This window comes from Podospora pseudocomata, chromosome 5 (genome assembly GCF_035222375.1).
Source record: "Podospora pseudocomata strain CBS 415.72m chromosome 5, whole genome shotgun sequence".
Classification (NCBI taxonomy): domain Eukaryota; kingdom Fungi; phylum Ascomycota; class Sordariomycetes; order Sordariales; family Podosporaceae; genus Podospora; species Podospora pseudocomata.
Window position 1 is genome coordinate 2,480,416 of NC_085889.1, and position 14,101 is coordinate 2,494,516.

The 14,101-nt window shown below is 51.4% G+C and overlaps 5 protein-coding genes across 5 annotated transcripts; all 5 read right to left on the minus strand.

Annotated features, from left to right (window-relative positions):
- Positions 1-1,049: 1,049 nt before the first annotated feature.
- PRA1 (Prenylated Rab acceptor protein 1) lies at positions 1,050-1,811 on the minus strand (the record flags this gene model as incomplete). Its single annotated transcript, XM_062891584.1, has 1 exon — positions 1,050-1,811. One exon carries the CDS (start codon positions 1,809-1,811, stop codon positions 1,050-1,052), a length of 762 nt encoding a protein of 253 aa, XP_062742238.1.
- Positions 1,812-2,489: 678 nt separating this feature from the next.
- QC762_0081790 (uncharacterized protein) lies at positions 2,490-3,176 on the minus strand (the record flags this gene model as incomplete). The annotated part of the gene is made up of 2 exons (XM_062883912.1): positions 2,490-2,922; positions 2,980-3,176. 2 exons carry the CDS (start codon positions 3,174-3,176, stop codon positions 2,490-2,492), a joined length of 630 nt encoding a protein of 209 aa, XP_062742239.1.
- Positions 3,177-3,625: 449 nt separating this feature from the next.
- On the minus strand, positions 3,626-4,458 carry QC762_0081800 (uncharacterized protein; the record flags this gene model as incomplete). Its single annotated transcript, XM_062883913.1, has 2 exons — positions 4,103-4,458; positions 3,626-4,041 (listed from the first exon to the last, which is right to left on the minus strand). Exons 1-2 carry the CDS (start codon positions 4,335-4,337, stop codon positions 3,626-3,628), a joined length of 651 nt encoding a protein of 216 aa, XP_062742240.1. The 5' UTR covers positions 4,338-4,458.
- A 5,436-nt stretch (positions 4,459-9,894) lies between these two features.
- Positions 9,895-11,698, minus strand: QC762_511875 (uncharacterized protein). Its single transcript, XM_062891585.1, has 3 exons — positions 11,062-11,698; positions 10,579-10,992; positions 9,895-10,516 (listed from the first exon to the last, which is right to left on the minus strand). The coding sequence occupies exons 1-3, from the start codon at positions 11,278-11,280 to the stop codon at positions 10,199-10,201; spliced, it is 951 nt and encodes a 316-aa protein (XP_062742241.1). The 5' UTR covers positions 11,281-11,698; the 3' UTR covers positions 9,895-10,198.
- A 784-nt stretch (positions 11,699-12,482) lies between these two features.
- ARP2_2 (Actin-related protein 2) lies at positions 12,483-13,939 on the minus strand (the record flags this gene model as incomplete). The annotated part of the gene is made up of 2 exons (XM_062891586.1): positions 12,483-13,320; positions 13,914-13,939. 2 exons carry the CDS (start codon positions 13,937-13,939, stop codon positions 12,483-12,485), a joined length of 864 nt encoding a protein of 287 aa, XP_062742242.1.
- Positions 13,940-14,101: the final 162 nt, after the last annotated feature.

Consider the following 14,101-nt stretch of genomic DNA (forward strand, 5'->3'; position numbering starts at 1 on the left):
CGCCCACAGCAGCAACTGTAGGTTCCCGATACCACATCATCGTCGACGGTGTTCCCCTATTCTTTCCACATACACAAACAGATACAGGTCATTCGGACAATGCGGTACTCTAGATACAGCACTGTGCTTTTTTCTCCTGGTCGACTTGCTCAGCTTTGTTTACTTTTGGACTTTTAAATTGCCGGTAGTGATCCCTCACCGACCCTCGATGTCAGTGGCAAGGCCAAGACCGCATGCAAGAAGGATGAAGAAGCTGAATGATTGAGAGACTTGATGAGAAGACAGGACAAGCTCATCAAGCGTTTGGAGTTGGAAAACGTGGGGATCAACCCGCCTGACTCGGAGGACACCACATCCGACAACACCAATGACAACCAGCTTTCGGCCACATTTCCTGCTGCAACGAAGCATAACGCTGAGGCCCTTCCAGAGTTGGAGGCTGAGGCGACTGCCAGGCTGAACGCGGCGGAAAAGGCTTTGGCCTCCAGCTGCGATTCGCTGTCGTCTCAAGTTATTGAGTTCATTGATGAGGAACTTCGGGATTTATTCGAGCACCATTGCAGCTCTGAATAGTTGTCTCCATGAGTATGAGGCATGCAGGGAACATCTGGCTGATGTTAGGGCCAGGGCCACAATGTTGCAGAATGCCGAATTCATGGCCTGGGGTCATAGCTTGGGTTCATGAGGGGGTCATAGTATCCGAGGGTGTGGGTGGGCCGGAAGCTACCTACAGGCACGATGTCAAGCAGCCTCAAGAACCTGAAGCAGTAAACCAGAGAACACATCCTCGACAGCCGTAGATGATCCACGGGGAAGCTGGGGATCGGGGATCCCTGCTGGCAATCCATGAGAATATGGGATAGCCCAGGAAAACAAAAAACTACCTATCACATAAAAAGTTCACCCAGCAAACTAACCAGACCTGAATGACACGTCCAAACACTGTGAAAACATTACTTTATTGGTATCAACCAACCTTTCTATCTACCTATCCAACCCCCTTTCCCTCAAAACCCTTTCCCCCTCCAAATCTATCCATCAACACTCAGTCAATTCCCCATCTCATACCCCCCACACCCCCTCCCCGGCTCAGCAACCTCATACGCATAAACATCAACCGCAAAATAAATCAACGTATCACTATCAAACCCACTTCTCTCATCCCCCCCCTCGGCCATGCCCAAAACCTCATCCCACCCATCAGCATAATGGTGCACCGCATCCTCGCTCACCTGAGGGACGTGAAAAGTCCGGTGAAGCAAATCGGTAGCCCAGAACAGGTTGGTGGCCCCCTCCTTGACGGTGTACCCCAACCCGCAGACCTGATCCAGCCACCTTCTTTTCCCCGGGGCAAAAGACAAGTCGCAGATGACGGTTTCTTGCGTAGCGTTGGAACCGCGCCAGTGGCCGGCCCAGCCTTCTTGGGTGGCGCAATTCCGGTCTGGGTCGTCGCAGCGGAAGAGCATTTTCCCTCTCGCGGCGGAGGCGACGCGGGAGAAGACCCCTAGGGGGGCGATGGTGGTGGAGTTGGGCCCGAAGTACTTCTTGACAAAGGGGGATGACTGCCCGTGCTCGAGGAGATGATCGCGGGCGACGGAGGCGAGGGCGACGGTCTCGTCAAAGGCGCGGGTGAGCTGGTGGGAGAGGGTGGAGTTGCAGCTTGAATGGATTGGGAAGGAGGGGGTGGTGGTGGAGGAGTCGGTGTTGGAGATGACGGTGGTGGTGGTGGTGGTGATCTCCTGGCGGCCCAAGGGGGAGGCTGACACGGCGGCGGCTGCGGTGAGGAGGGTGAGGAGAGTGGAGGAGCGCATTTTGTTTTTGGCTGGAGCGGGGGGATGGGAAGATGCCTGGGCGAGAAATGCAGGATGATGGCAGTGTGATCTTCGAATGGCACGCAGAAGGGGGGGGGGAAGGGCGGGTATTAATACTTGTGCCACTGGATTGGGACTCTGTGCATTTTCTTTTCTTTGAGGGGCTGGATTTATGACAGCTGAGAACCTTGATGTCAATGTTGGTTCCTGAGAACCTTGATGTCTGGCAGGGTTGGGGATTCACCATGGGGCACCTTGATGGCCACGCCAAGACAACTCCACCACTTTTTTGATAGGGAGATTGGCCAATCACCATCAGACGAACACCGTAATTGTGGTCAGAGATGCATAACAAAGGAACATCAAGTCCCGATTCTGCACTCCAGGTGGTATTGAGAAGGCGGGTTGGTGGGTGTGTTGAACGGCATGGTGGTGACAAGCTTGGAATGCCCTCGGGTAACGCGCTGATCAAGGACCCGGGAACCTGGGAAAAAGTCTTTTCGTTTCTGTGAAGCATGAAATCCTACGTGGGGGGGTTGCAACCTAGAAAGACACGCAATGGGCTAGAGCTGGATGAGGCTATCCACCCATCTCAATCAAGAACAGTGTGTTCTGAAAGCCTTGCAGGACCTACACAAAGGAATCCAACGCTAGCTACTTATCCTTCAACATCAGTCATTAACAAGCACTCATCCACTCCACAACCACCCTCAACCCCCTAGCCCCCCTCTTCGCCAACCCCGAAAGCCCAGAGACTGTCGTGGCAACATCCGACTCCTCCGTCTCATACAACGTCAGTTCCGGCCGATCCCCCGGTCCGAACATTGCAACCAGGGGATGTCTCATGAAGACATAAACCAGATGAATCCCCAAACATGTCCTGGACCCCCTACCCAAGCTTGCAAAATTCCTGTCCATTTCCGGCTTGTGATTCCCTGGTAACCACCGCTCTGGGCGGAAGGCGAGAGGATCAGGATAGACCTCAGGATCGGTGTTCAACATCCAGGCAGACATGCCTACTGGTGTTGCGGGGGGGATAACCCAGTCTTTGTATACGATCGGGGCGTCGAGGTTTCGTCTGGCTGACCCGCGCAGGGCTCCGAAGAAGAGGCTATATCTATGAGCTTAGCACTTTTCACAAGCTAGAGGGACAGTTGACCAAATTTACCGGTCCTTCCTTGACACAAGCCTTGAGATACTCTGCTTGTTGAGGTTTATCCAAGCCGGCGTCTCCTGCTTTGAGTCCATATCGGGTCCGAGAAGGTCATCCAATTCAGAGCGGAGCTTCTCCTTGATGTCTGGATTGGCCAAGATATGATATGTAGTCACCATCATTACCCGTGGTAAGTTGAAGATGGTCGCCATGAATATGTGAGTAGCTCCGCGCAGACCCTCTCGGGAGTCCTTTCGTGTGGGGGTAGGTTGCTATTCAGAAGGTGGGCAATGAGCCTGGTGTCGGGACTGAGATGTTCGTCTGTCAATTCGTCGTCTGAGGTGGTGACAGTGGTCTTGGACGTCGAGATGCGCGCGGCACGGGAGGAGTCAAATTGCTTTTTAACGAGCTAGAGGGAGAAGAATGGTTAGCCATCATGGAGGAAGCTGAGGGTTGGGGATGACAACTCACCCAATACAAGCGATTATTCGTTGCCACCGTCGGGGCCAGCCGCAAGAGGAGAGTTAGGGGATGGCGTTGATTAGACCCGTAACCCAGGAGAAATGATTCAACCAAGCCGAAACCCGAGCCACTGTTTGGAGGGCTGAGTAGCTGCAGAGGTCAGCGGTCCAATCTTGATCTTGCCTGATGATACAGAAGCCTACATTGAGCCCGGAAGTTGTAGTTCATCAGTCTCCGTCAAATCTGCCGCATCATCAAAACTGAAAGCGGCCACCAGATCAGCGGATACGACCGTGAACAGGTCTTCCATCTTGACCACCGAGCCTGATCGGTGAAGCTTCTGGAGTCTCGATCGTATTCGCCGTGAGATCTGCCAAATAATCGGCTCCATATTATCAGTGTTTCTTGAAGAGAAGAATGTCGCAAGAGGCTTTCGTCGCAGTTTGTGTAGCTCATGCGACTCGGTCAGAATGTGGGAGCTGTCAATCAGACGCAGCCCTTGCTGAGACCAGGCATATTTCTCGATACGATGCTTGACACCAGATGAGTAGATCTGAGAAAACAACACTGGGTCGCTGGCATGGAGTTCCCAGGGGTTGATCCTGATGATGGGGCCTACTTGGAATGAAACCGACTTAGTCTATGTCCAGTCGATGGGTTGGCAGAGCGATGTTACCATATTTTTCATGCAGCTTCTGTACCTTCAAGTAGAATTGGCCGTCTTTAATGATGTCGTAGTAAAACTCGTACCAACCCGTGAGTGCTGCAAGTTTGGGGCCTGGAAAACGGGAAAGCGGGGAAAGGTAAAGTCGGTATAATGACACGCCACTGAGGTAAACACCGAGGCAAGCTAGCACAACGACTGGTAGTGGCGGGGCTGCCTCCATCAAATCACTGAGTTGCTCCAGCATGGTTGACGCCGCTGAGAAGACGCTGATGATATGTTTGCCTGAGCACAAAGAGACGGAGGAGCAAAAGGCACAACATCCATCAGAGAATAATTAATGGACTGTGGTCAGTTGACCTTTATACCTTCGCTTCTATCAGCGGCTGCATATAGTGATGATCAGTTTCTACCGCCAATCCAATCATCAAGATAGCGATGTTGCACGAGCCGGTATGCTGCAAGCCTTTCTGAGAACACTTCTAATTGGTTCATTTTCTCGACCAAAGTGCAGATTGCTGGTAAAAACCGGCGAGTGTCGGAAAGGGCCTTCAAGCTGATCTTATCGCCAGCCGTCTCCCCTGGTTTTTCAAAACTGGCCCCGCATCCAACGTGATCCCCGAAAGTCGCCTAGACAGATTGGAAGGAATCCCCCTCGTCAACGAGTTCGGTCCTTCTACGACGACTGGGTCGATGCCATGGAGCCAACCGAAACGTGACACCCGCGCTGAGACCCTCGACCTTTTTGAACACTTTGCTTCTGGCCCTCTACAACCGTCAATGCTCTCCAACTTGGGAGCTGCATCACCACCCATCTACAAATATCCAGGCCGGATTGATAATGTAAGCTTTTGAGACTGATCGCCCGTGCGTGTCGTGGATGGTCAAAATTTGGAACAAGTGGACTGAGCACCGGACGAACCCACAGCGGGATGTCGCCTTCAGTTTCAGTTATGATCTTCTTCAGCCGAGCTTGTAGTGTTTCCTGCGCTCGTTATGGTTACTTTCAGCCCCTTTCGTGAGAATCTAGCCGATGCTTCTTCCCCTTTCTAATCCCAGCCCTTCTTGGCAATAAACAGAGTTCCGTTCCGGTGAACTGAATGTAGGTGAATGTTTTCCAAACTTTATCAAGTTCCACTCGCACCTCCACTTAACACGAAAAGTGTGGGAAATGGCGGCGCCTTGCCACACAACTGGTGACTCAAGTGGCTTCCCAGTGCTCTAAACCTTTCTTTGCCCCTGGTAGAAAGAGGCTTGCTTCCCGCCTACTTAACATCGCACACTCAAGCTTCGGACAAAAAACAAGAGACCGCGATCAAATAGTAAGGCCTTTGAAGATAGTTCACACGCCTCTTAGCCATCTAACAAGGCCTATTGTCGATATTTAACGCCTATTTACTATCTTTCCAGGCATATCAACCATCTTATTAAGGCCTTCAAAGATAGTTAACACGCCTCTAAAACATCTACTAAGGCCTTCGACTATCCTCAAAGGCCTAACGTGGTTTATAAGCGAAAGCGCCATATAAGCGAAAGCGCCACGCAATTGATCCACACGTAACATCTCCCTTCTTCATCCTCCTTCTCTACAACTGAACATGCCTCAAAAAAACGATGAAAGTAGCATAATCTTGGCCCTCGAAGCGATGAGGAATGACCCGAAACTAAGCCTAAGAGCTGCAGCAAAGATCTATTCTGTCGATCATCGGAAGCTGGGTCGCCGCAAGCAGGGTCAGCCATCACGACGCGATATTTCAGCCAACTCGCGGAAGCTGACTACTCTAGAAGAGTCTGTTATTATTCAATATATTATCGACCATAGGGCCCTTTGGTAGTCGTACTTCCGATTAAAACGCGTAGTGAGTTCTGGTTGCCGTTTAACAAAGTTGTGCGCCCAGAGCGCGCCGACGCGTCCCGCATCGCGTTCGGCAAGCAATCGGTTGGCCATATCTTCCACACCAGACAAGCGAGGAGGAAATCCTTTCAAATCTAGCGAAGATCCAGAGGTTATTGGCGGCTGGTTTACACTTGTACGGAACACAATTGCGAAGTATGGTATTCTGGAGGTGGACATCTACAACTTTGATGAGACGGGGTTTATGATGGGTCTCTAAAACGCCAAACAACCCAACTGAAGCCTCTTCACAATCTAATCTCATCAAGTCTCGGATTGCACAGCATCAGAATAGCTCTCCAACTGAGATTTTAAAGGCAGTTGACGTCCTTGCGAAAGGAACGTCCAGGATAATGCATCAGTTAGCATTATTGAAGGTAGAGAACCAGAGTCTCCGAGCAGCAAATGAAGCACTAAGCAAGCGCCGAAGGGCCAAAAAGCAACGTGTTCGGCAAGGAGGATCACTCTCTGTACAAGGTGCACAGGATTTGCAGGGTCAGAGAGATGTTGAGGCGCAGATAATGGAGGAAACGCAGGTAGGTAGTGGTCGGAAGCCGAGGACCGAGACGCGTGCGCGACGTTGTGGCAACTGCGGCGAGCCTGGTCATAATGCGCGCACATGTCAGAGAGTTGTAGAAACGTCTGAGGAAGATAATTCCAAGTAATTTTAATTGTTTTGAGCTGTTTTGGTGGAATTGTTCTTGTATTTGCAGTGTGGGTGCAGGGAGTGTGGCGCTTTCGCTTATATGGCGCTTTCGTTTATAAACCACGTTATCATACATATTTAACACCTATTTATTTTATTTGAAGGCATTCAAGCCATCTCCAAAGGTCTTTCGACTATCTTTTGAGGCCCTCCACAACATGAGTCCAGGATGGTGGGGATGCCCCATTTGTGGTTGGCGTATCTACGTTGAACGAAACCAGCCATCTTGGCGGAATGAGTTCCGTGGTGGTACGTGTCGCTATTGATGGACAAAGACTGATAGCTGACATCGTGCTTGTGTATCCAGTATGGAAAGACCTCAACAATGGCCAAGTCACGGTAACTGGGATTGGCATCTACGACGAATCCGAGGACTTCATCGCTCTGGTGGATTTCAATGCTCGATACGATGACGACGGATAGGACAAGCCTAGAGCCGACGAAGTTTTGCTAGAATGGAAGGATCCCATCCAGGGCAGGTACGGATTTGCCATGCACGCTGTTTTCTGGGCGCTACTAGAAGAAGGAATGGGGCCCCCCAACACCGTCCCTGTCAAGAGAGTATTTCAGATTCTGGACTCACTTCCTGAAAGACTAGGGCTTTTCCAACTTGATTGGGGCATCGGTTACGGAGCCAACGAGGCATGCCTTCCTTAGGAGCCTTGTCTTCATTTGCAGTCACCGGGCGGCCCACCATCATCTTCTGAGCCAACCGCTCCAGCTGCGACTGATGTGAGATGCAATGATGATACAGCTCGCGGAGCCCGCGCTAACCGAGATCATATCGTGGAGCGTGTCAAGGCACTTGTCGATATCGTGCGGCTACATCATGAAGTTCAAGAACTGGTTTCACCTTGGAATGAGGCCTCTGAGGCTGACGACACACGTTGGCGCATGGTAGCTGGAAGTCTGGAAGGTAGTACCGATAAGATCATATATCCTCATCATGTTGGTTGTCGAGAGCTATTCCATAACACGATTTCCGTCCCTGAAGATATCTCACGGGTATCGGTGTCCACCATCCAAGCTGGGCAGTTTTGGACCCAGTTTGGGCGTCCAGACGGGGCTTATCTGGAACACCTGACTCGAGTGTCATTCTACGACTCTTCCCGTTTGGTCTTTGAGTATGACAGCAATGATATTCCGGCTGTCCATACATCATTTGGGAGGGCGGTAAAACGGAATCATCAGGAAAAGGTGCACTTCGACATTGACGGCCCTGGCGGTGAACCCATCATCAGTGTTACTATCCGCCAGATTGTCCAGAACAACGAAGAGGAACTTGGCCCAACTGATGGGCTTTTGGGTTCTTTCGAGGTATGTCATTTTCTATTCACACAGCACATATGGGTTAGATTTGGGATTGGCATACTAATGAGAGACTATTGTACTAGATTCGCACGAACAAGGGGAATCGCTGCTATTTTCTCGTGGGCGATGAGGATAACGATGAGGATGACGATGAGGAAGGCGATGAGGGGGGACGGGACATCAAAGTCATGGAGTTCGTAGCTAAGCCGCGTACTGAGGTCACTGGATTCTACGGGGTCCAGTATTTCATGGCAACTGGACTGGGGGCGCTAGGAATTATGACAACCCTGGCGAGCATTAGGTAAACTGTCATAAATAACCACATTTTTCTGAAGCATGTCCCAGCCACGGACATCATTTCGTCTACCAAAAGACGGATTATCAACCAGATCTAGATCTAGCTATGACATTAATGGAAATACAGCAGACTATCTTCAAGCCCAACACCAGCAATGACTCAGGTGGTTAGCTCCCGGTTGTCCATTTCACCACTTATCAATGATGACGTGGACATTTCATGCTCAGTTCCTTCCCTTGTGCTGTATCAACCCAGTGTACCTGTTCCAGTTGTCGCTGTGCTGCTTCGGGGCATTGAGTGTGGTGATCCGTCCCGGGGCGCCAAACTGAAAGGCTTGTGTTCCACAGTCCACTATGGGACGACCAGCTGACTCCTGATTTGATTCTGAGGTGAGGTTTGCGGTTCTGCAGAGATGGTTGTCCAAGAAGATACAACCAAGTGAGAGAGGGAGAGCGATGGTAGTAATACACTCGTTTCGACTCTTCCTTGTAGTCTGTTATTCATGGACCGTGGTGCTGCAGCACCAGAAGGTGCCATCTCTCCGTGGCGGTGAGCTTACAGCCGCAAGAGATTGCCTACTCAATCAATGATTTAGATGATCTTACCTCTCCGAGCACCATGACGGTGCTCTCATTTGGCGAGCGCTGCTGACACGATGTTAGGGGAGAGCTAATATGTTGATACACCGGCAATAACGGGCGGACAGTTTGGGGGTTTGGGATGTCTTGTGACAGTCAGTAGCTTGAAAATGTCAATCTTGACGCAGAGAAATCCTGTTTAATGGTTGGTTTATGGGTGTATTTCTCGGTTGTTCCCCATACCGAAGCAGGATATTCAGGAGGTTCTGGCTAGAACTTGTGTGTCACGGTGGTGGATTCTTGTCACAAGGTGCTTCACGTGAAGCAGTCCAATTGAAGGGGGAAAAGATGGTTGTATTTCTCAAGCCCTGATAAGGTCTTCAACTTCCAATTTTAGCCACCCAAAGATGGATCCAGTTCATATTCCCACAAACTACTGATGCCAAAGACATATCGATTCGGGCCAGTGAGGTATATATAGGATGTTCTACTATCAAGATAGACTTAGACAGCTGATCTTTCTGATTGCTAAATTGTGTGTAAACATGGCTGCCGCTGCCCCTGACAATAAGATGCCTAGCTGATACCCCTAAGTCTTATCTTACCACCAGCACCCCTATCTTGCAGGCTCCACCCGTCGCCCCACCAACCATTTGTGCTGTCAACAATCTAAAAGGGGGAAGCTCCCACGTCGTCGACAAAATAAATGGCACTGCAAAACACTGAATCAGGCGTCCGAAATAGTTGATAGGCCCTGAAAATAGTCAGGAGGCCTTAAAACATTGTCAAGAGGCCTTAACCGATAGCTTATGGGCCTTAAAAGAGAGTTAAAAGCCTTGTCTTTGTTCTGACGAGGCGTAGTTGTATTTTGCCCATCTCTGGCGCGTTCTTGTCTTCAACTTTCGCTCATTCTACGCTGACCTCCACAGAGCAAAGTATTGTCTGAACTTTACTCACCCACGCGTCTCCCACGTGTCTCCTCAGTGCAGATGAGGTCACGAATCAGTTCACGAGCTGCAAATCACAAAGGCAGTCGCACCAAATAATGTAAATCAACGCAATCTCATTGGTCTCTGTACGCCCTAAATAGCTGCCTGTGATACCTTCCCTTTTAAAAGCGATACGAAAAGTAAAAAAGCAGCGCGAAATAATAACTCCCTGATGATATCCCCAAACGCCTCCCATGCACGGTTATCCCGGGGTATCATTCCATCCCATCCCATATCCCACGTATCCTCCCCACCAAATCCATCGAGCAACGCCGACTAGAAAAACCAACAAAGCATGCCGTTTACTCAGCGTTATCAGCAGGAAATCCATGCTACTCAACAGTCCTAACAGGCAAGCAATAAGCAGTCCCGCTGCCCAACCTACGCGTGGGGGTGTTGGCCGCGGAAGCGGGGACGGCAAGCGGCGAAGTAGCAGTCATCTGGCTAGCCTCATCATCCGCCATCTCGGCGTCGTCACCCGCGCCGTCCAGCTTCGCACGGGCATCATCCTCCTTCTTGATATCCTCAGCTTTGGTGGGAGTAGTCAACTGCAACTGGCCCAACTGAGGGAGACACTGCTCCTCATCAGAAGCGGTGACAAGGCTCGAGTTGCTGCGGAGATCTCGCATGTGGGAGACGATGTTGTTCAACTGTAAATAGTCGCCACGTTTTTAGTGTTTGGACAAATTGCAAAGGGCGCGAAGAGACTTACGGATTCATAAATCATATCCAACCCATCAGGCCCCTGTCCAGCACCATTCCCAACAGGCACAGCCGTTCCCGCAACCTTCTTCCGCTTCTTGCTCTGGTTAGCCACGCCGGCAGCAGCAGCCATGGCCGCCTTCCGAGCCTTGACATCCTCCGGACTGCCGCTGAACTCAGGATGAGCCTTGACCTCATCCTTAATAGTCTTGAGCTCGAGCTGCATCTGATTTAACCGACGGTTAATGCCACGAATGCGCTCGAGAGTGGGCTTATTGCCGAGGAAGATATCAATCTCTTGCTCCACAGCAGCAGCGACTGACTTGGTGAACTTGCGCTCGAGGCGGTCGACGGCGGCATCCTGGCGGGCGATACGGCGGACGAGGAACTGGATGGCGTCTTCGGGGGTCTGGCATTGATTGGCCTGGAAATCGGGGATGGTTAGTTAGTATTGGAGTGAAACCAGACGGAATAGATGAGTGAATCGTCTTACAATGAACGTGTTCGCATTATCAACAAAGGTCTGATAGCGACGGTTAAAGAAGCGCGCCTCTTCCTCGGTCATCTCCTCATCCATGTCAAAGAGGGGGCGGAGAGGCATGGCGTAGGAGCCGGTGGGCTGGGCAATCGGGCGAGGCTCGCTCTCGCGGTTGAGATTCTCCTTGTGAGCCTCGAGGTACTCATCCAGGGGGATTGTCTTGCTCAAAGGCATGATGAGGAGTAGAGATAGGTAGACTGTGGATCTAGACGAAAGAAAGAGAGTAGAAGAGATAACTCGCGAGTGCAGAGGAAAGCCGAACAGCTTTGAGAAGGCAAAGGATGTGAGGAGGGTTTGGTGAAAGGTTGAACGGAAGAAAGCTGTGAAAGAGAGGAAGAATTTATAGACCTCTCAGGGAGCAGAACCGTAGCCAGGACCCACTCTGGTGACTATTGTCAAGTGAATGGAATGAGGCAGTGACGTAGGGGAGCAATATCGCAATCAAAGGTTGAAATCTCTTCCCTAGGCTGCCAATGCTTGCGTAGAAATCTAGTCAGGGGCGGTGTGACTTGGTGACTTGGGACGAAAGGAACGAATATGGCGGAGGGAAGAAGCGTACTGATGGATGTGTCCTGGGCCTTCGAGAGAGATCATGCAACCAGCAGTGTAAGACTTTACCTTTCCATGGTTTCCCCAGAGGAAGGAAGGGGGCCTCGAGATCAGACGAATCGATGGCTCTAGCTCCAGACCAGACGAATCTAGTCCATCATGCTGGTTGACGCTCTTGGCACCGATCAGATTGAGGAGACCTCCTTATCGTCTTACTATCGAGGTATTCAGCCGGTCCGGACACGCCATAGAAGAGATGACTAGCACTGCAAAGTAGATTATCACAGGATAGCATACCAAACTATCCCTTATAAGATATATACTACCTTACCTTCCCTGTGGGAAGGATGTCTTTTTGCTTCCACCATCACACTCCCCTTACCATGACCAGGTCCTCAATTCTCGGCCGCCAAGATGTCCAGGCTGCCCGGTCTGCCCTTCCTGCTCCTTCAACTTCTTCTCGGGCTCCTGATTGTTCACCTCAAACTCCCCATTTTTAAGCACGACAAGCCCTTCTACGAGTCCCTCGAGGGATTGATGGTAGCTACGACCGGCCGATATCAATGCCGCTCGTACGCCAAAGCGCAAACAAAATGACAAGACAGCTACTGATGAAGAAAAACTTGTAACTAATAAAGAATGTATAAACTGAAGTTGCGCCGTGTCTCGGGGTTTGGAAGCCAGCCCTCTACCGTCCGAGTTCTACGTCAACAGAGAGAACGAGCAATGGATCGACAAAGCGATTTTGGTGGATCTCAAGAGTCAAAGGAAATCTCAATTCACGTCTACCAAACCCTCATCTCTACCAACCACCATCAACCACCCTTCTACTGCGAACTCCCCCCACTAATAGTCAAAATCTGCCCATTCACCCACCCGCCATCCTCACTACTCAAAAAAGCCACCACCCTCGCCACATCCTCCGGCACCGCGCACCGTCCAAGCGGGCAATGAGCAGCCATCAACCCCTCAATCTTCTCCTTCCCCCAATCCGGGCTCCCCCCGGGAATATAATGCCACGCATTCTCAGTAAACATATCGCTCTTGATCCCCCCTGGCGCAACCCCATTAACCGTGATCCCCTTCACCCCAAAGTCCGTCGCGAAACTCTTCACCATCCCAATAACCGCCATCTTGCTAGCATTATACAGCGCATGATCCTTCACCCCCAACAACCCAGCCGCAATGCTCGTCATGAGAATCAACCGCCCGTTCTGCTCCAAATGCTTGTACGCCGCCTGCCCGACAAAGAACTGCGCGCGCGCATTAAGATTAAAGACGTGGTCGTACTTCTCCTCGGTCACCTCTTCCGTCTTGTCCCAGGATTCAGTCCCAGAGTTGGACATGACAATGTCGATCTTGCCAAAGTGCTTCTTGGCTTCCGAGAACAGGCGGTTGATCTCGCTGACTTTGGACACGTCGGCCTGGATGGCGATGGCCTTGGCGCCGTTCTTGTAACTCTCGATCTCCTTGACCACCTCGCTGGCCGGGCCGGCCGAGGAGACGTAGTTGACCACAACAGAGGCGCCGCGCTTGCCGAGCTCGAGGGCGACGCCGCGGCCGATGCCGCGGCCGGCACCGGTGACGAGGGCGACCTTGCCTTCGAGGCTGGCGGTGGGGACGGCGAGGACCATGATGGTAGCGGTGATAAGGAACACTACGGTGCTGTAAGTGATAAGACTGGCTCAAAGGGGGAATTGGTGTGGTTAATGGTCAAAGAAAAAACAGTAACAAGTCAACGAGAACCAAGAAACCAAAAAACCAAAGCCGGGCACTGCCTTTATTTCAAATTCACCATGTACATGGACATCCCTTGACTCACGTACAACCTCCTCCCCTTACTCTTACAAAAACGCCGGAGTTATCAAACCAAAAAAAGTACCGGCCCTGCTGCAAATCACTACCCTCACGGTAGTCCGGACCTGCAGCCTTTTACTTCGGGGCTTCCCCGCCCCACTCCGCCCGCACGCTTTGTACAACGGACAATGCAACGGGATTGCCCCGACCCCTAGTCCGGACTGCAACACCAAGTGCGACGGTGCCAAGATCTTGGTTTCTCCAGACTCTAGTCAGAAGTTTAGTTTCTCGCGAACAGCCGACTGGTGAGACCCCCTTTGAAAGTACAGTGAGAGTCCGAAAGCGGTGGAGGGGAATGCCGATCCGTCTGTGTCTCCCTTCCTGGCGGAGCGGACCATGGTCAGCATTCCGTGTATTCTGAGTTCTAACTCCAACCCAGCGCCACGGTAAGAAAAGCTGACTGCATCCGTCCGCGGGCCCAGGACATGTCAATCCTCGCGACTCGGGAAGAAGCGACTGCCAGCAAAGATACCGGACGGCCGCTGTTTATAAGGCTCCGGTGCCCATTTCGGTCCCGAACATGACAAGGTCGGCAGACACCAAAGCACCAAGCACCCGAATCATGTCCTCGGTGAGTGTTCCCCTCCTT

Coding starts and splice junctions, on each gene's coding strand:
- QC762_511875 (XM_062891585.1), bottom strand. CDS start 11,280: ATGCCTTTGAGCAAGACAATCCCCCTGGATGAGTACCTCGAGGCTCAC. Junction 10,993..11,061: donor ATAATGCGAACACGTTCATT/GTAAGACGATTC, acceptor CCCGATTTCCAG/GCCAATCAATGCCAGACCCC. Junction 10,517..10,578: donor TGGATATGATTTATGAATCC/GTAAGTCTCTTC, acceptor GACTATTTACAG/TTGAACAACATCGTCTCCCA.